The 20,451-nt window shown below is 42.5% G+C and overlaps 1 protein-coding gene across 1 annotated transcript in view; it reads left to right on the top strand.

The window, feature by feature from the left end:
* pnpla7b (patatin-like phospholipase domain containing 7b) overlaps window positions 1-20,451 on the top strand; it is a 55,402-nt gene that overhangs the window by 14,553 nt on the left and 20,398 nt on the right. Inside the window, exons 8-15 of the mRNA XM_047381929.1 lie at window positions 1,233-1,392; window positions 3,612-3,692; window positions 3,814-3,942; window positions 4,027-4,107; window positions 4,216-4,336; window positions 4,427-4,504; window positions 17,502-17,584; window positions 17,728-17,877. Of these exons, the coding sequence (XP_047237885.1) occupies window positions 1,233-1,392; window positions 3,612-3,692; window positions 3,814-3,942; window positions 4,027-4,107; window positions 4,216-4,336; window positions 4,427-4,504; window positions 17,502-17,584; window positions 17,728-17,877 (883 nt within the window). The remainder of the gene's footprint in view (window positions 1-1,232; window positions 1,393-3,611; window positions 3,693-3,813; window positions 3,943-4,026; window positions 4,108-4,215; window positions 4,337-4,426; window positions 4,505-17,501; window positions 17,585-17,727; window positions 17,878-20,451) is intronic.

A 20,451-nucleotide genomic window follows, 5' to 3' on the forward strand; every position in this document is an offset into this window, starting at 1 on the left:
TCTTCCCTCTGTGTGCCCCCTCTGAGCTCTGAGTACACTACTGTGGAGAAAAGACAGGGAGACTGATTCAAGACAGAGCCACTCTAAGCTTTAAGCATGCACTCTTCTTTTAACCATTTACTTTTTAACTTTCCCCAAGATGCTGAACTTGAAAAGACTTTGTTCACTGACATCTTTGCATAGCAATAACCAACACATAGACACATTTTGCAACACATTGGGTTTTTATTGTATAGCCTTGTGTCTCAAACAAGTTTTTATAACAGAATATTTGTCATAAATAATATAAGATTCCTGTCTGCAATAAAAAAGTCATTTAAGGGAGTCATACAACTTTTGGATAAGATGTTACAGATCAATAATGCATGCTGTGCATACGCTTCACAATGCAGGAGCTTTGCAGTACAGTGAAATGACTCCCTACATTTAATCGGTATTACAACACACTCGCTAGTGCCTTTCCTGATGCTGCAGTTTTCCTGGAAGTGACAAATGTTGTCCCAATCAGAGGATCTGCTGGACAGCCCCAACATACAGCTCCAACGCAGGTTAACTCTGTTCAGAAAGCTACTGTAATGTTCTGACAACATGGTACCTAAACTGCACATAATTTCATTATTGTTTCTAAATCTGGCTGCTCGATATATCGCAAATTTAGCTTTATCGCAACATCATTTTACACAATATTCATATCACAAAGAACTGCTGGAAGTGCAACAAATGTTAGGTAATCACTTAAATGCCACGCTTTCAGGCTGTATGCCTGTAATATATTTGGTGATTAAAAACAGGGTGAGGTGGAGCAACTACAGGTTGTTTGAATGCCCAAGCAGCAGATGTTGGCAAGAAGCAGAAACATTTTTGTCTAAACACCATGTGCTGGCCAGATCACATGACACAGACAGACCTAAAGCTGTAGCAGTCAATATGGTCTCTCTCTCACCATGAATGTCATTTTAAAGGGGGAAATGCACTTAGGTTCTAAGGGAAAACCCTGATTTAAACAGATTAACAGAATATTCAGCACAGTCTAATTTACAGTTTTTCAGAAGCAAGTTTTGATTTTTATCATTATGTTGTGCAAGAGATAGTGGAATTCTTCACTGGGGTTGCAGCTGAAAAATTCAGGCCAACAGCAGGTATCCACAGTTGATTTTAGCAGCAATGTGAAACTGTGCATTGATATTAGGCTTGAATATTATTAATAATAAAACTATGGTGTTTGCATTCAGGGTGCTAGGACACTTTGAGAAGCCCCTCTTCTTGGAGCTCTGTCGCCACATGGTGCTGATCCAGCTGCACCAGGGAGAGGGACTATTCCGACCTGGTGACACTGATGACAGCATTTATGTTGTTCAAGATGGACGGCTGGAGCTTTGCATCCATGAAAATGTAAGACTGAAAGCCTCAAAGCTTCCCAGAAAATGTGGGTGTCCTGTCTCTAGCTGTTTTTACTTAAAGCAATATTATTCATTGCTGTTTTTATTATCTGGGATATTTAAACATGTGATATGAATGAGTTGATTGCTTAATAAAGTCAGTTATGAATTATTTGACTGTACTGATCAGAATTCTGTGGCTAGTTTACGAGCTACGTTTTTAAAAACCTTGACATGCTGATACCAGTTTTAGACAAATCTAGGTTTTCTTTAACACTAATATAAGACATGGGAAAACTAGTATGTTTCTTAATAGTCTTCTTGCTTTGAATGGACGTTATTTTTTATATTAGGAGCAAAGACGTGTCTCACGGCTGTGAAAGAGAGGAGTGGCTGTTTTGAAATGTAGTCAAAATGATTGCATAGTTGGCGTTTTTACCTAGCTTTAGCATTTTATATTTGCAGTTAACTTGGTTAGTATTACAAACAATAGAGGTCTCCTGATGTTTATTCTGGAGGATGTAAATCTTTATTTATACTCTGAGATTTTCCATAGCTATGCCAACATTTTCTAGTCCAGGATCTTCCAAAACTGAGTTAGAAAGCCCAAAAAGAGAAAGCAAAGCATCTTGGCTGTACTCTATTCTCCCTTCCTATTGTTATCTGCTGAAATCATATTCTCTATTGCAGATTGATTGAACTCAAGACATGTCTCAACACGTATCAGACAATATAGTTTCCTTTTTAAATAGTTTCCCCTGTATTCATTTTTTAACACCTCGCTTATATGAAACATGTCTAACTTTGAGTCTTCCTCCCTCAGAAACGGCGTCCACACTGAAGAGTAAAGTTTTACTCTAATCCTGCAGCACTTAGGCATGGTGCATTCACTGAGAAGAAAGATACATCAGAATTTTTTTTGTTTCTGGCCAGCAGGCAACCGTTTAGGGCTGACACAGCACAACATGAGCGATGCGTATGCTGGTTAATGCTGGTGCTCTTTTTAACCAGTGTGCAGCCATTGCTTCAATAAGTAAGTAGGCTAAATAGGCTTGTAGAGGCTTCATGCTGCAGAATGTGCCTCGGCTTTGATACAGATTTGAATGTGGGAGCTGGAGATGTGTTGCAAACAGGGCAAAGAGAAAGTTGATGTCTCAAAAGTCACGGAAAATTCAAAGTATTCTGTCATACCAAAAAAACACATTCTATAACAGAAACTTGAAAACTGGCTCAGAGTTTACCTGTTCTTTCTTCCTAGATGAAACAACTAAAGGAGCTACATTCATTAACATTTACTTTTCCTTCCCATAGAAAATACTCCTGGATCAGTGCTTCTGTGTTCTTTTTCTGTCTCTGCTCTGTTCTCTCAAACCTCCAGTCGGTCGTGGCAGATGGCTGCCCATACTGGGCCTGGTTCTGCTGGAGGTTTCTTCCTGTTAAAAGGGAGTTTTTCCTCTCCACTGTCGCTACATGCATGCTCAGTATGAGGGATTGACTTAGCCCATTTTGAAGTTACCCACTGTTCACACAATGCAACAGGAAACAACACTCGCCAATTATTTTTACCTCTGCCTTCCTCCCTCCCTGTTGGATGGAGTGAGGGGGAGTCATGTTTAGCCTAAACCGGCTCAGTTATGGTTGGGTTGCAAACACACCCTCCATTTCTGCTACCTGTGTGACCCCTTCTCTTTTCCAATGGTTATAATCAGTCTGACAGAGAGAGGTATCCCAATAATTATTGTTTTTAGTATAACAATTGCCACCAGTGGACTCTACATGGATAAACTATATCAGGTTATTATTTTACTTAGTACCCCTACACATAGCCCATTCTAAAATGGCCAAACTCTAACACTCAGTAGTTTAATCTAACCTCCCCAACAACCCCGCACCATTCCAAACCCTTTGTGAAGTGCCTTGAGACGACATCTGTTGTGAATTGGCGCTATATAAATAAAACTGAAATTAGTTTAATTGAATTGAAAACTATATGGGTCTGTGTGACCAGCTAACAACACAAAGCTTTGCAATAACTGGACATTGTAATAAGATAATCCAACTATATATGTGTGTGTGTGTGTGTGTGTGTGTGTGTGTGTGTGTATATAGAGAGAGATGTCTTGGTTTTAAATGGGTACATTCATAGTATAGATAAAATGATGTGTACCTGTACTCTCACTGTCAATCTGTTTCCATCCTCATTCAGTTTGTGCTGGGTTTCTATCCTTGTAGGATGGTACAGATGCTGTTGTAAAGGATGTCCTACCAGGAGACAGTGTCCACAGTCTGCTCAGTATCCTGGACATTATCACTGTATGTCTACTTCTCTTTCTCTCTGTCTCTTTCACTGATATTTTTACTTTTTGTTGTCATTAAAGGGTTTCCTGCCTATAGCACCCCTTTCCTCTCAAATAATGCATTGTGTACTTTTCAGGGCTACCCAGCTCCTTATAAAACAGTGTCTGCAAGGGCTGCAGTTACCTCCACTGTCCTGCGTCTTCCAGCAGTGGCATTTCAGTCAGTCTTTGAAAAGTATCCAGAGACTTTGGTCCGCGTCATCCAGGTAAATCTAAGCTGCAGCCAAATCCACCACTGCATAATGGTACAAACATACTACATATTGTCATGATTGTTGCTTCCTCTGTAGATTATTATGGTGCGTCTCCAGAGAGTGACCTTCCTTGCCTTACACAACTACCTCGGCCTCACCACGGAGCTTTTCAACCCGGTACTCTAATTTCACAATTGATGATGAGATACTCACTAATTGTGCAGAAATGTAAGAGTAAACAGAATCGCCTTGAAGCCTTTTTTCTTTTATTTATTCGTGTAATAGGAAAGTCAAGCTATCTCTCTGGTGTCCGTGGCAAATGTTCTGGGTGAGCCTCATCCACACAAAGGGTTTCGCAGGCAACCATCCCACTCTGAAGACACAGGCTCTGAAAAAGCTGATACAGGTCAGAAATGACAGCCATATGTTCAGGGTTTCTGTTCGGTTGCGCTCATCATTTTTGTCTGAAGTTCTTTCTTTTTTTCTTTGATGACAGAAAAGTTCAGCCACTCTGACATATCTACAGATAAATACAAGAAATCCTATTCCCTGTTGTGCCCAAGTTCTGGTTCAGGTACACACATGTCAGGTTCTGCTCTTGTGTCAGCAAAAACACAGAGGTTATCATGTCACTGAATATCAAGACAAGACATACAGAGCCATGTTACAACCATAAACCTCAGGAATAAATGTGCTAGACCAACACAAAGTAGTAGTTGTGAAGTGAAGGTTAAAGAATACAGCATTTAATGAACATAAAAATCTGAGAGACATAGTCCCTCCCGCGTGTCCTAGGCCGTCCCCTGGGACTCCTCCCGGTGAGACGTGCCTGGAACACCTCCCGAGGAAAGTGTCCAGTAGGCATCCGATATACAGGTCCTTCTCAAAATATTAGCATATTGTGATAAAGTTCATTATTTTCCATAATGTCATGATGAAAATTTAACATTCATATATTTTAGATACATTGCACACTAACTGAAATATTTCAAGTATTTTATTGTCTTAATACGGATGATTTTGGCAGACAGCTCATGAAAACCCAAAATTCCTATCTCACAAAATTAGCATATAATTAAAAGGGTCTCTAAACGAGCTATGAACCTAATCATCTGAATCAACGAGTTAACTCTAAACACCTGCAAAAGATTCCTGAGGCCTTTAAAACTCCCAGCCTGGTTCATCACTCAAAACCCCAATCATGGGTAAGACTGCCGACCTGACTGCTGTCCAAAAGGCCACTATTGACACCCTCAAACAAGAAGGTAAGACACAGAAAGAAATTTCTGAACGAATAGGCTGTTCCCAGAGTGCTGTATCAAGGCACCTCAGTGGGAAGTCTGTGGGAAGGAAAAAGTGTGGCAGAAAACGCTGCACAACGAGAAGAGGTGACCGGACCCTGAGGAAGATTGTGGAGAAGGGCCGATTCCAGACCTTGGGGGACCTGCGGAAGCAGTGGACTGAGTCTGGAGTAGAAACATCCTGAGCCACCGTGCACAGGCGTGTGCAGGAAATGGGCTACAGGTGCCGCATTCCCCAGACCTGGGCTACAGAGAAGCAGCACTGGACTGTTGCTCAGTGGTCCAAAGTACTTTTTTCAGATGAAAGCAAATTCTGCATGTCATTCGGAAATCAAGGTGCCAGAGTCTGGAGGAAGACTGGGGAGAAGGAAATCCCAAAATGCCAGAAGTCCAGTGTCAAGTACCCACAGTCAGTGATGGTCTGGGGTGCCGTGTCAGCTGCTGGTGTTGGTCCACTGTGTTTTATCAAGGGCAGGGTCAATGCAGCTAGCTATCAGGAGATTTTGGAGCACTTCATGCTTCCATCTGCTGAAAAGCTTTATGGAGATGAAGATTTCATTTTTCAGCACGACCTGGCACCTGCTCACAGTGCCAAAACCACTGGTAAATGGTTTACTGACCATGGTATCACTGTGCTCAATTGGCCTGCCAACTCTCCTGACCTGAACCCCATAGAGAATCTGTGGGATATTGTGAAGAGAACGTTGAGAGACTCAAGACCCAACACTCTGGATGAGCTAAAGGCCGCTATTGAAGCATCCTGGGCCTCCATAAGACCTCAGCAGTGCCACAGGCTGATTGCCTCCATGCCACGCCGCATTGAAGCAGTCATTTCTGCAAAAGGATTCCCGACCAAGTATTGAGTGCATAACTGTACATGATTATTTGAAGGTTGACGTTTTTTGTATTAAAAACAATTTTCTTTTATTGGTCGGATGAAATATGCTAATTTTGTGAGATAGGAATTTTGGGTTTTCATGAGCTGTATGCCAAAATCATCCGTATTAAGACAATAAAAGACCTGAAATATTTCAGTTAGTGTGCAATGAATCTAAAATATATGAATGTTAAATTTTCATCATGACATTATGGAAAATAATGAACTTTATCACAATATGCTAATATTTTGAGAAGGACCTGTAGATGCCCGAGCTACCTCAACATGCTCCTCTCAATGTGGAGGAGCAGCGGCTCTACTCCAAGAACCTCCGAGCCGAGCTCCTCACCCTATCTCTAAGGGAGTGCCCGGCCACCCTACGGAGGAAGCTCATTTCAGCCGCTTTCATCCGGGATCTCGTTCTTTCGGTCATGACCCAAAGTTCATGGCCATAGGTGAAGGTAGGAATGTAGACCGACTGGTAAATTGAGAGCTTCGCTTTTCGGCTCAGCTCTCTCTTCACCACAATGGACTGGCACAGTGCCCCCATTACTGCGGCAGCAGCACCGATCCGTCTATCGATCTCCTGCTCCATTCTTCACCCAGTCATGAACAATACCCCGAGATACTTGAACTCCTCCACTTGAGGCAGGAACTCCCCTCCAACCTGAACAGGACAAGCCACCCTTTTCCGGTCGAGAACCATGGCCTCGGACTTGGAGGAGGTGATTTTCATCCCAGCCGCTTCACACTCGGCTGCGAACCGCCCCAGCGCATGCTGTAGGTCTTGGCTAGAGGGGGCCAGCAGGACCAAAAAGAAGAGACGAAATCCACTGGGCCCCAAACCAGACCGCCTCCGGTCCTTGGCTGCGCCTAGAAATCCTGACAATAAAAGTTATGAACAGGACCGGTGACAAAGGGTAGCCCTGCCGGAGTCCAACATGCACCGACCGGGAACAGGTCCGACTTAGTGCCGACAATGCGCACCAAACTCCTGCTCCGCTTGTACAGAGACCGTATGGCCCCTAATAAAGGGCCCCCGACTCCATACTCCTGCAGCACCCCCCATAGGGCACCACGAGGGACACGGTTGAATGCCTTCTCCAGGTCCACAAAACACATGTGGACCGGTTGGGGAAACTCCCATGAACCCTCGAGTACCCTGTAGAGGGTATAGAGCTGGTCCAGTGTTCCTCGGCCGGGACAAAACCCACACTGCTCCCCTTGAAGCCAAGGTTCGGCTGTCGGCCGGACTCTCCTCTCCAGTACCCTGGCGTAGGCCTTACCAGGGAGGCTGAGGAGTGTGTAGTTGGAACACACCCTCCGGTCACCCCTCTTATGAAGGGGGACCACCACCCCAGTCTGCCAGTCCAGAGGCACTGTCCCTGACTGTCACGCAATGTTGAAAAGGCATGTCAACCATGACAGCCCTACAACATCCAGAGACTTGAGGTATTCAGGGCGGATCTCATTCACCCCCCTAAGCCCTGCTACCGCGGAGCTTTTTAACCACCTCGGTGACTTCAGCCTGGGTGATGAAAGAGTCTAAACCCGAGTCCCCAGCCTCTGTTTCCACCAGGGAATGCATGATGGCAGGATTGAGGAGATCTTCGAAGTACTCCTTCCACCACCTGATAATGTCCCCAGTCGAGGTCGGCAGCCTCCCACCCCCACTGTAAACAGTGTTGGCACAGCACTGCTTCCCCCTCCTGAGGCGCCGGACGGTTTGCCAGAATCGCTTCGAGGCCAACCGGTAGTCCTTCTTAATGGTCTAACCAAACTCCTCCCAGGCCTGGGATTTTACCTCTGCCACAGCCCGAGCCACGGCACGCTTGGCCTCACGGTACCCGTCAGCCACCTCAGGAGTCCCACAAGCCAACCACAGCCTTCTCCTTCTTCAGCTTGACAGCGCCCCTTACTGCCGGCGTCCACAACCGGATTCGGGGATTTTTGCCGCGACAGGCACCGCAGACCTTACGGCCGCAGGTAAAGGCAGCAGCATCGACAATAGATGCGGAGAACATGGTCCACTCGGACTCTATGTCTCCAACATCCCCCGGAATCTGGTCGAAGCTCTCCCGGAGGTGGGAGTTGAATACATCCCTGCCAGACGTTCCCAGCAGACCCTCACTATGCGCTTGGGCCTGCCAAGTCTGTCCAGCTTTCTCCTCTTCCAGCAGATCCAAATCACCACCAGGTGGTGATCAGTGGGCAGGTCAGCCCCTTCTCTTCAACCGAGTGTCCAAAACATGCGGCTGAAGGTCTAAAGACACGACAACAAAGTCGATCATCGACCTCCTGCCTAGGGTGTCCTGGTACCAAGTGCACTGATGGACACCCTTATGCTTGATCATGGTGTTCATTATGGACAATCTGTGACTAACACAGAAGTCCAATAACGAAACACCACTCGGATTCAGATCGGGGAGGCCATTCCTCCCGATCACACCTCTCCAGGTGTCACTGTCGGTTCCCACATGGGCGTTGAATCCCCCAGCAGAATAATGGAGTCCCCGGGAGGGGTATGTTGAGGTAGCAAAACTTTACTGGCCGTCAGTTAACTCTTACATTACTCCTCACCTCTCCCCGACTCTTTTATTTGGCACCCAAAGGACAATCCTCAGTCAGAGATCAGTTGTACGTTTCCACAAGTTTATAAAAAAACAATCTGAATTCAGAGAGGGGACACACACTTACACTGGTACCTGGAAACGTCTGTGTGTTGTCCGTTTTGGAGGGGCCACAATACCTTTATATACCTTTCGCTGCTATGCAGTACACATACACAATCATCCTGTCTGTAAATATCTCCCCTGCAACAATATAACCTCATATCCAAATAAGGAGTACTTCTGGTTCTTATCCTGTCTGGCTCCAGCCCTGTCTCCTTCCCCAATTTATGACCTTGCCCTCTCTGTGCACTGTTCTCCCCTGTCTTCTTTTCCCCCATCGGTGATTCCTTGTCCTTCACTAATTTATGACTTTGGACTCTATGCTTCACTCCCTAAGCTTGAACCCCTCTGCTCTATGTACACATGCCAGTTACACACATAGATAGTTAATATTACACACATAAATAGTTTATATTCTACAATCCCCCTTTTGAACTCTCATAAAAGAGTTCACTATCTAAAATGTCCTTCTAAAAATAAGTAGAAATAAGTAAAAATATTACTGTACTACCTGTAAAAGAGAAAATCATTAAAAAAACATGCATCCATCTCATCATGCGTCCATGAATTCACACTCTGAGTCCTCATCCACACAAAGTTAAATTATAACCTGAAAAAGATACAGAAACATCAAAATGTAATATAAAATATAAAATGTCCGCCAAACGGTGTCTTCTGGGGTGGGAGGGAAGTTCCACCACTCCCAGTGAGAGAAACTCAATCGTTCCGCCTCTTCGTCTGTCTTTGGGTTCAGTGTGGTGTAAACATTTACACACAGTATTTAAAGAGTATGTGGGTGTTATCTCAACTTAAAAGAGTTTGTGCTTTACAGCCCTGAACCGTCCTCGGGTCAGGGGTAACAACGCTATCTATGAGCAGACCCATCTGCTCCTGGTTTTGACAGCTTCCTCCTCTAACACAGATGTTCTGAAGAAAGAGAGGTAACCTAAAGGTCATACACTTTGGAACACCTTAGAGCACTTAATACAAGAATTTACATTACAACTCCTTTCTTCTGGTACTGAAAACAAATTATAACAACGGCGGAAATGTCCACATTTAAAATTTGTACCATAATGATAGATATCAAGCAATAAACATGAAAGTTAGATAAAAGCATCCGAGATTTCCTTTTCAGAGTCAGTTTCGCTGTCAAAGTGGGAGAAAAGAATTTGGCTGACCCTTGCTGTCCAGGCAAAGGAGTCTAGTAGCCACCAAATGTTAAGAAATTAAGGAGAATAAACATCATGGCGCATGTTTGACTGTCTCTCTGTTGCAGACGTTGCCAGTACATCATCCAGATAAAGGTTATGTGCAAATGTGTAGAGGTCTTCCCTGTATGTTTCCTATGTGTCTCTCACTGTGGTGTGTGTGCAGTGAGGCAAATGACCTTATGATTTCTAACTTTCAGGCAATGCGATGGCCTTAAGTAGATTCTGAAATAACATTACACTGCCCAAGAGATTGTGCCCTTGTGAAATCAGTGTTCTTCAACCACCTCTTCAATCACTCGCCAGTGATCCGCTTACAGTACTTTGTCTTGTGGTGGTCCGCTGTCCTCAAACCTTTCAGGCCGTGGATGATCCAGTTGGAAGATGACTTGTGTCCTGGAAGCCAGATGAAGCTGGGGAAGCTGGAGCTTTCCTGCAACTTTCCTGGGTGTCTAGTAGAATCTGATATGGGCCTTTCCAGCGCCTGTGGCTTCCAGTGTTTTCTCTTAGACTCTGATCAGATTCCAGTCGCCATGAATAAAGGACTGGAGGGTGGAAGTGGCTGTTTCTGATAATGCAGCCTTCACCGTCTGTGAAACTTGAGAAAACACAGTGGACTGGTTTTGACAGTAAAACAACATCCTATCTTCCCACAAAGATGTGGAAAAAAATTTATCTTGGCAATAACTCCATGTTACTTTATTCTGACACTCCCCCTTTTGGCGCAGGGCCCAACCCTTGCGACAATCCAGCAAAAAGTTTGTACAAAAATGTTCTAGTAACCAAGATCACATTACATAGAACCAAAGAAATTAATTCTGATATAACTATGTGTCTCTATGAATTTAACGAAAGCAACATAAATAAAATCCAGATGTTTTTAACTGCAATTCAGTTCCATTAACAACAAAACACAAACTTCAGTCGTTATACAGTTCATCAATATTTCACTTAGAAATAAGTCACACATCTTCCTGATTTGAGTAATGTAGATCTAATGTAATTCTGATGCATACACTCTACAAATTTAATCTAATAAATAATGCCTGTCAAATATAAAATCATAACTCTGATTCTTTATCAAAAATATATTCCTTACTTTTGGCATATCTTGAACTGTCAGTTAGCATAATGGCACCAGGGAAAACTTTCAATCTAATAAATCACCAATGATTCTGTATGCAAAACTAATTCTTCAAACCAGTTTAAACTATTTAATTAACCTTTTAATAGTAAAACACATAAATCTAAATGTCATGCTACATCCTTAATTATTATACAAAAAACCATGTTTTTAAGGCAACAATCACTACAAGCATTTTGATTCTATTGTCTCTTAAACAGTATTAAAACTCAGGAAGGGAGGTGCTGAGCGTTACCATGAAAACAAAGGCGTGAACCATCCTGGTAGGTGGGCGGAGACGGGCAGAACCAACCTCTGATTGACAGCCTATGGGCGGACCCACAGTTTCTTCATTCCAACCCATCTTAGTGTACCTTAAACTGCAAAACTGTTAACATGCACCTACCTCAGAAACAAGCTGCTTCTTAACTCTCCTGAAAACTCAAAGTTTTAATCAATCTGGGATTTAGAAACATTATTCTAAACATGGATTATTGTTTCATGCAACATACAAACAAACATTAATTCCAACAAAACAAACACAAACATCAAAGACAAACAAATGGCCAAATTTGAAGCTTCAGGAATTAAAATAAATTTTTAACAATCTCTTTTCAGAATATGTTTTCTCAGCCATATCTTTTAATGCTATAATTGATCAATTTTGTTATGACAATCTTCAGGATCCTTTTTTAAAAATGAGTGCACACAGTCCAAAAAGATCTCAAAGTATTTAGAAGCACAGCAACAGTTTTCTCTTAAATGAATCCAAATTCACTGATGCTGAAACCTTTTGCCAATTCTTTGTACTGTAACTCTGTAATAATAATAACTACAATCCTGAGAGTTATTGTTATAATTTTCTTTTTGTTTTGCTCAATTTGATCGCAGCTGCATTCAAGAATTTCTCTGCTCAGGTTAAATGCAAAGAAGTATTTTAAGCCTGCGTTGACATTTTTATGCTTATTGAAACTTTGATGTGTTATGTTGATGTCGGGATCCGCCGCGGTCCTAGAGCTGTTTGTGTTTTACTATCTGAGAGTCAACGCGAGTGCGTTGCAAGACTGGACTGTTAAAACGACCTCATGGTAAAATTCTCCATTTCCCTTTGTCTTCAATCTCACTGTGCTAGCTTGCCGCCAAAAGTTAGAATCCTTTGTGCTCAGGAGTTAGGGGGAAGTTTTATGATCAGAAGACCATAAAGGACAGTCGAAGCTGCGCTCCAACCCCCACCACACCACCACTCATATCCTCATTTTCCTTCGTCTGTAGTGCCATAAACTGCTGGTTGATTCAATACATACCCACTACCGTTTGTTGATTTTTGCTTATTTAGATGTTACCCCTGTGTTTGTAGAATTTTGCATGTTGAGTAGGTGAAAATTAATAAATATTCACATAGATAAATAGAGAGCGTTTTGTGTTTCATTGTGTGCAAAAAGTGATGTCAGTCAAAATAAGGTTCAAGTTCCACACGTTTCGGCAGAAACGGTCGATTAAACAGTGACATCTCCGGCAATAGTTATTCATTATTACGGAGTATTCAACGGTTGTAATTGTCAGAGGCGTTGAGCCACAATTACAACACCAGAAACATCTCTGGCCTCGATTCATAAATGAGGATTTTTGGTTAAGAAATTGATTTTGTCAGATTATGATTTGTAATTATAATTATTGATCAAGATTAATCAATCAATAATCATAAACCTAACATCATTTTATGGACCCAAAATCTATGGCTCATGGGCTTCAGGAGTCCAGAAACCACAGGTTGAGTACTCCTGCATTGAACAATGATGTTGGCTCTCTGCAGACTGAAGAGAGGATTGGCTAAATATCCCCAGACCTGTTAGTGTATTATTTCTGCTTGGACAATAATCAGATTTAAAAATCACTAGTTCACAGCTCCTAATTTACCTCAGATCATATTTGCTCCTAACCTAGTCATAAGAAGCTTCAGACAACATTATACTAAAAAGCCAAAAACAAAACAAAAATACAGATCCGTTTTAAAATAAAGAAAAAGCATGCTTTAAAAAAAAACTTGGTACTGTGGTGGAAAATAACTCCACGGTTCTGAAGACCTTTTCTATGCAGAGTCTTTTAGGGAACATGAGATTAGTTTAATTTTTGTGTGGTACCACTGTCCAATCAGATTATTTCTTACCTTCAAAAATAACCCAATTTTTCCCATTCTCATTTTAAAGGTTTGTTTTAGCAAGGAAATTGTGTTTAACAAAACCAATTACTCTCAAAAGGTTTAAAAGTTTTAGCTGGTGATATCTTAGAAAACATCAAGTGTTTTAATATTTCTGTGCAGCACAGAACTGATTAAGTTTCCTTTCCTTCCCCAAAGGGAAAGAAACTGCAGAACCAAGCCTTTCAAAGTTTTTGTCAGGATCTGATATAAGGTACAGTGTAAATAAACACGCTGCATGAATCAGAAGAGGGAAGGAAAAAATTAATTTAACCTCTTCCCAGCAGCTGCTGTGAAAAACAATGAATTTGTACTTTCCACAAGCGTCACTTAGCACTTGCGGACAAAAACTGCACCCCGCTGTATGTACTGTGTCAGAGACTGTATGAAGACCATCTGCAGGAGAACTAAGCCTGTTTTAATGAGGTCTCTACCCATTAGATTTATGGGATACAAACTCTGACAACAGAAAATAATGGCTGAAAGAGACCCCATCAGGTGTTACACATGCAATGGGTTTTAAAAATGCTCCTTCATGAGATCTGTCCTGAGAATAACATAGAAAACACATGGTTACTGCTGAGTTTTGGAGATGTAACTTTCTCTGCTTTTTAATAACTTTTAATAACTATAATAATTGACCCTGAATATTCCACGACAAAAGAGAACTTGTTTCTCTAAAAGAATTAACTGGAAAGTATCAAATGAGTTAAGTTATCACCCTTTTGAAGATACTTTTCTAACCCTAAAATATTATTTTAACCCACTATATCTGTCAACGTCAAGCAAGCGTGTCACATGAGCAGCGGTTAATAAGCGTTCTTCGTTGCAGAAAATAGGAAAAGATTTATGCAAATGTGTGTGTGTTTGTACGTTACCCCCATCAGTTTCTTAATCGCTCCAGAGTCAGACTGTCATGGCACACAGTCCTCTATCAGTCCAAAACAAAAACAACCCAGGCCTTTCAGGTCTGTCGGTGAGACATTCAATCCTTCTTGTACACTTTTCCTCTCCAGGAGGGAAAAAGAACTTTGCTCCGTCCTGTTTCTCTTCTGCCCGCATAAGATGTGATTTCAATATAAATCCAGTGCTTCGCTCTTCTGGCTCTGCAGCAGCATGGATCGTTGTCCATCTCAGTGGGGCCAGACTACTTCTGAGTTTCGTTCTGGTGGAAACTCACACTGTGATTTACAGCAGGCAGACAGGCAGGCAGACAGACCCTCTCTCCTTCAGGCCATACTGGAGAAGCGTCGAGTAGCCATGGGAAGGGCAGGTTTCTAAAGTCCAGACTCAAAAACGCAGATGTTGCACTCAAATCCCATACATGTGTGTATGTGTGTGTGTGAGAGGCAGATGAGAAGTTTAGTATAGGTTCAGATTTTGCACACAGAAATATTATCAGTCAGTCAGTCAGTTGTCCACCATAACATGCACTTTCTTTTCCGACTGATCGCAATATTTAAGACAAACGAAACTTCCTGCAGGAAAGTTTTAACTCTTTAACACCTTAATTAATGCACTCTGTGCTTTTTAATCTTTTTCTTATGTTTCTTATTTTTCTCATATCCATCCATCAACTGTTTTACTTGAAACTCTTTAAACTATTTAACTTATTTACCCTAAAACTTCCACTCTGTGAAAAACCAAACTTATCTTCCCAAATTAAAGCATATTTAACACAATTGCAGAGGGCCTTAAACCCTTCCACTCAGCGGGACTTTTTCAATCTCTCCTGGTCTGACCGCTGTGATGCCAAACCCGGTTTGACACCTAGGAATCAACCCTCCGTTGACTCCCTGGAATTCCTTTTCCTTAATCTTATGATTACAGTTTCACCATTTAAGTATCTCAACAGTCTTCCCTCACCTGCCAGTTCAGGGTCTCGGGGTCCTATTCCTGGCCACTTTGAGGCGTCCAAATCCCTCGGGGAGGCTTTTACTAACCCCAGCCTAAATACCCCAGTCCTTGTCAGGACTAAGTTTGGATTGCCAAATCCGGAACTTATTTACTGGCCACTTTGAGGCATCCCAATCCCTCGGGGAGGCCCTTATTAATCCCAGCCTAAATACCCCAGTCCTCGTCAGGACTGAGTTTGGATTGCCAAATCCGGAACTTATTTACTTCAACACCGTCACCATTTAAGTATCTTCGGTGAAAAGTATGTTACAGCCTCAACATTCAAGTATCTCGGCTAAAATTTATCTTGTCTCAATCAACAAATATTTTTACGCACTATATCATTTCTTTACCATAATCCATTATTTCAACCAACAAATATTTTACCCAAAACTGATCGAGACTGTAAATTTAAGAGAAAACAGATATCTATTTCACAACACCACCTACACTATTAGCAGGCAAAAGGAGAATAAATATAGATCTCCTTACCTTTTATTTTGGGTCGACCCTGTGGTGTTGTAGAACGACGTCCGCCTTGTAGTCAATTAATTATCCTTTAGTTAGTGCCAAATCCGGGTCACGGCACCAATTGTTGAGGTAGGAAAACTTTACTGGCCGTCAGTTAACTCTTACATTACTCCTCACCTCTCCCCGACTCTTTTATTTGGCACCTAAAGGACAATCCTCAGTCAGAGATCAGTTGTATGTTTCCACAAGTTTATAAAAAACCAATCTGAACTCAGAAAGGGGACACACACTTACACTGGTACCTGGAAACGTCTGTGTGTTGTCCATTTTGGAGGGGCCACAATACCTTTATATACCCTTCGCTGCTATGCAGTACACATACACAATCATCCTGTCTGTAAATATCTCCCCTGCAACAATATAACCTCATATCCAAATAAGGAGTACTTCTGGTTCTTATCCTGTCCGGCTCCAGCCCTGTCTCCTTCCCCAATTTATGACCTTGCCCTCTCTGTGCGCTGTTCTCCCCTGTCTTCTTCTCCCCCATCGGTGATTCCTTGTCCTTCACTAATTTATGACTTTGGACTCTCTACTTCCCTCCCTAAGGACCTTGCACTTTCTATGCTTCACTCCCTAAGCTTGCCCCCCCTATGCTCTATGTACACATGCCAGTTACACACATAGATAGTTAATATTACACACATAAATAGTTTATATTCTACAGGTACTATCCAGCCCCCCTGCCAGGGGCCAAGAACGCCGGGTACTCCGCACTACCGTCTGGCCCGTAGGCCGAAACACCAACCCCAACCCAAAGGCGCAGGGATGCGACCCTCTCATCCCTCTCTAAACCCCAACACGAGACGGCTGAGCTGGGGAGCAACAAGCAAACCCACCCCAGCCCGCCGCCTCTCCCCGTGGGCCATTCCAGTGTAGAAGAGAGTCCAGCCCTTGTTGAGGAGATGGATTCCAGAGCCCACGCTGTGCGTGGAGTTGAGCCAGACTATTTCTAGTCGATATCTCTCGACCTCCCGCACAAGCTCAAGCTCCTTCCCCACCAGTGAGGTGACATTCAACGTCCCTAGAGTCAGTCTAAGCATCTGGGGATTGGGCCGCCAAGGTCTCCACCTTCGTCTGCCGCCCAATCCTTTGGTGGAATCTTTGGTGTGCAGTTGCATGCAGCCTCCATTTGTCTGTATTTTATAACCAGCTTTCGCTTCAGTAACAGCTGCATGTCTTTTAGGGTGGTTATGTCGCAGTTGTGCCCATTTAGTTTAATTTCCACCATAGCTCAGCTCAGACAGATTGGCAGGAGAGTCTCTGTGAAAAACAGTTTTCAATTCTTGCCGAAGACTCTTAATTGGATTGCGTTGTGAACTTTAGCCATACTATTGTAACACATCAAAATGCTACAGTCTAACTATTCTGTTGTAGCTCTGGCTGTATTTTCACTGTCATTGCCCTGCTAGAAGGCGACCCTCCACCCCAGCCCTAAGTCTCCTGCAGTTTTCTTCTAAGATTGTCTAGTATTTAGCTCCATCAGTCAGCCAGCTTCCTTGTGCCTGCTGGATAGAAAGCCTCCGCCATGTTGGTGTTTCACTGTGTGTTGAGGGTGAAGGTCACTTTGTGGCTACACATTAGTTTTGCATGTAGGCCTTTTACAATTTATATATTTATGTATTTTCATAAAATTTGCACCACATATCTTGTTTAAATTCTTCTGCTGTGAAAAAAGACTTGTTAACAGGTCTGCAATAAATCCTGTAACAGGTATCAGGACATGATTCTACCCACTGGCAATAATGGATGTGTGTGTTCCACAGGTGACGTACCTGCAGAGGTTCACAGAGTGTTTGAACAGACTCTGTCTGCCAAAGAAGAGGCGGTGACCCAAGGCTCTGTTAAGGTCTTTATAGAGTAATTCACTTTATTCCACCGTTTAAAATAATCTGGCTTGATTCTGGACATGTTTAAGCTGCTCTCTCTGTTGGCTCACACACGCTTTTTCTGACAAGTCTTGTGTTTTCGATCAAATCCTTCTCTCCTCAGTCTATTCTGAAGAAGAGCGTGACAATGCAGCACACTCCATCTGCTGTTTATCATTACTGTGAGCCTGGAGGAGGAAGCGTCCACCATAACAAAGTCAACGCCATCTTCCAAGCTGCTAAAAAGGATCTGCTGCAGGTCATCCAGCTACAGGTAGCTTTCAGAGGAACTGTTTTTATGTCTTTTCCATTAACTGTGTTGCTAAACTGAGGTGATATTTCCTGTTACTGAGATATTATTTTTATCAGGCATTTCTGAAAAATGTGTGCACAAAATTTCCCTTAAATATTTCAGCTTCTTCACTGCCTTTGGACTGAATGCCCAGCTTTAAAAAAAATTAAAACCTATTTTGCTCCATGCCCTTTTCATCATTCACTGTATTTCAGGGTGCATACATCCTTATCAGGTGTTAATGTTTATCAAGTTTAACCTTGAAATAACTAAAACAATGCTTAATACTCATCTTCTCTCTTTTATAGAGACGATGAGTTTTAAGATGATGTGAAGATGATATTTGTGGGAGAATTTCAGCCTACTTCATTTTATTTTGGTTTTCAGGTATTAATGCACAGCTCATTTAAAGTCCTGTTACAGCCTTGAATGGAAGAGGTGTACAGAGGAGTTTGTGACTGGGAGCTTTTCACATTGACTTGTGACTAAATGTCTAAAAGATTTTCAGCTCTGGTGTTTGCATATCAAGCCCAAATCATCACCCCTCCACTGCCATGCCTAACAGTTAGTATGAGGGATTCAGGCTGATCTTAATGGTCCTTGGAAGGCTGCCAACTCTCCCTGTGTGAATCATATTTTTCTCTGCAGAAAGATGAAATTCAAATGGCTTGAAAAGGCCTTAAAAAGGCCCCTTGTAAAAAAAAAAACTTAACAACATTTCCTTCCACTTACACTTTCAATGGCTACAGAAAATAGATTGATGGGTGCACTTCTAAACATGATAGAGACATACAGGTCCTTCTCAAAATATTAGCATATTGTGATAAAGTTCATTATTTTCCATAATGTCATGATGAAAATTTAACATTCATATATTTTTGATTCATTGCACACTAACTGAAATATTTCAGGTCTTTTATTGTCTTAATACGGATGATTTTGGCATACAGCTCATGAAAACCCAAAATTACTATCTCACAAAATTAGCATATCATTAAAAGGGTCTCTAAACGAGCTATGAACCTAATCATCTGAATCAACGAGTTAACTCTAAACACCTGCAAAAGATTCCTGAGGCCTTTAAAACTCCCAGCCTGGTTCATCACTCAAAACCCCAATCATGGGTAAGACTGCCGACCTGACTGCTGTCCAGAAGGCCACTATTGACACCCTCAAGCAAGAGGGTAAGACACAGAAAGAAATTTCTGAACGAATAGGCTGTTCCCAGAGTGCTGTATCAAGGCACCTCAGTGGGAAGTCTGTGGGAAGGAAAAAGTGTGGCAGAAAATGCTGCACAACGAGAAGAGGTGACCGGACACTGAGGAAGATTGTGGAGAAGGGCCGATTCCAGACCTTGGGGGACCTGCGGAAGCAGTGGACTGAGTCTGGAGTAGAAACATCCAGAGCCACCGTGCACAGGCGTGTGCAGGAAATGGGCTACAGGTGCTGCATTCCCCAGGTCAAGCCACTTTTGAACCAGAAACAGTGGCAGAAGTGCCTGACCTGGGCTACAGAGAAGCAGCACTGGACTGTTGCTCAGTGGTCCAAAGTACTTTTTACGGATGAAAGCAAATTCTGCATGTCATTCGGAAATCAAGGTGCCAGAGTCTGGAGGAAGACTGGGGAGAAGGAAATGCCGGAAGTCCAGTGTCAAGTACCCACAGTCAGTGATGGTCTGGGGTGCCGTGTCAGCTGCTGGTGTTGGTCCACTGTGTTTTATCAAGGGCAGGGTCAATGCAGCTAGCTATCAGGAGATTTTGGAGCACTTCATGCTTCCATCTGCTGAAAAGCTTTATGGAGATGAAAATTTCATTTTTCAGCACGACCTGGCACCTGCTCACAGTGCCAAAACCACTGGTAAATGGTTTACTGACCATGGTATCACTGTGCTCAATTGGCCTGCCAACTCTCCTGACCTGAACCCCATAGAGAATCTGTGGGATATTGTGAAGAGAACGTTGAGAGACTCAAGACCCAACACTCTGGATGATCTAAAGGCCACTATTGAAGCATCCTGGGCCTCCATAAGACCTCAGCAGTGCCACAGGCTGATTGCCTCCATGCCACGCTGCATTGAAGCAGTCATTTCTGCAAAACGATTCCCGACCAAGTATTGAGTGCATAACTGTACATGATTATTTGAAGGTTGACGTTTTTTGTATTAAAAACACTTTTCTTTTATTGGTCGGATGAAATATGCTAATTTTGTGAGATAGGAATTTTGGGTTTTCATGAGCTGTATGCCACAATCATCCGTATTAAGACAATAAAAGACCTGAAATATTTCAGTTAGTGTGCAATGAATCTAAAATATATGAATGTTCAATTTTCATCATGACTTTATGGAAAATAATTAACTTTATCACAATATGCTAATATTTTGAGAAGGACCTGTATATTGAGTGTGGTCTGACCTTATGTTAGCTGACGTCCCTTAAATAAAACCTGCCTTTGTTCTGAACCCTGTCAGAACGTATAGTATTTCTTTGCACTTATTGTACAAAATAAAAATGGTTTCACTTTTACTTTACTGCACAGTCTAAAAACAGCAAATAT

Source organism: Girardinichthys multiradiatus, chromosome 12 (genome assembly GCF_021462225.1).
Source record: "Girardinichthys multiradiatus isolate DD_20200921_A chromosome 12, DD_fGirMul_XY1, whole genome shotgun sequence".
NCBI classification, from domain to species: Eukaryota; Metazoa; Chordata; class Actinopteri; order Cyprinodontiformes; family Goodeidae; genus Girardinichthys; species Girardinichthys multiradiatus.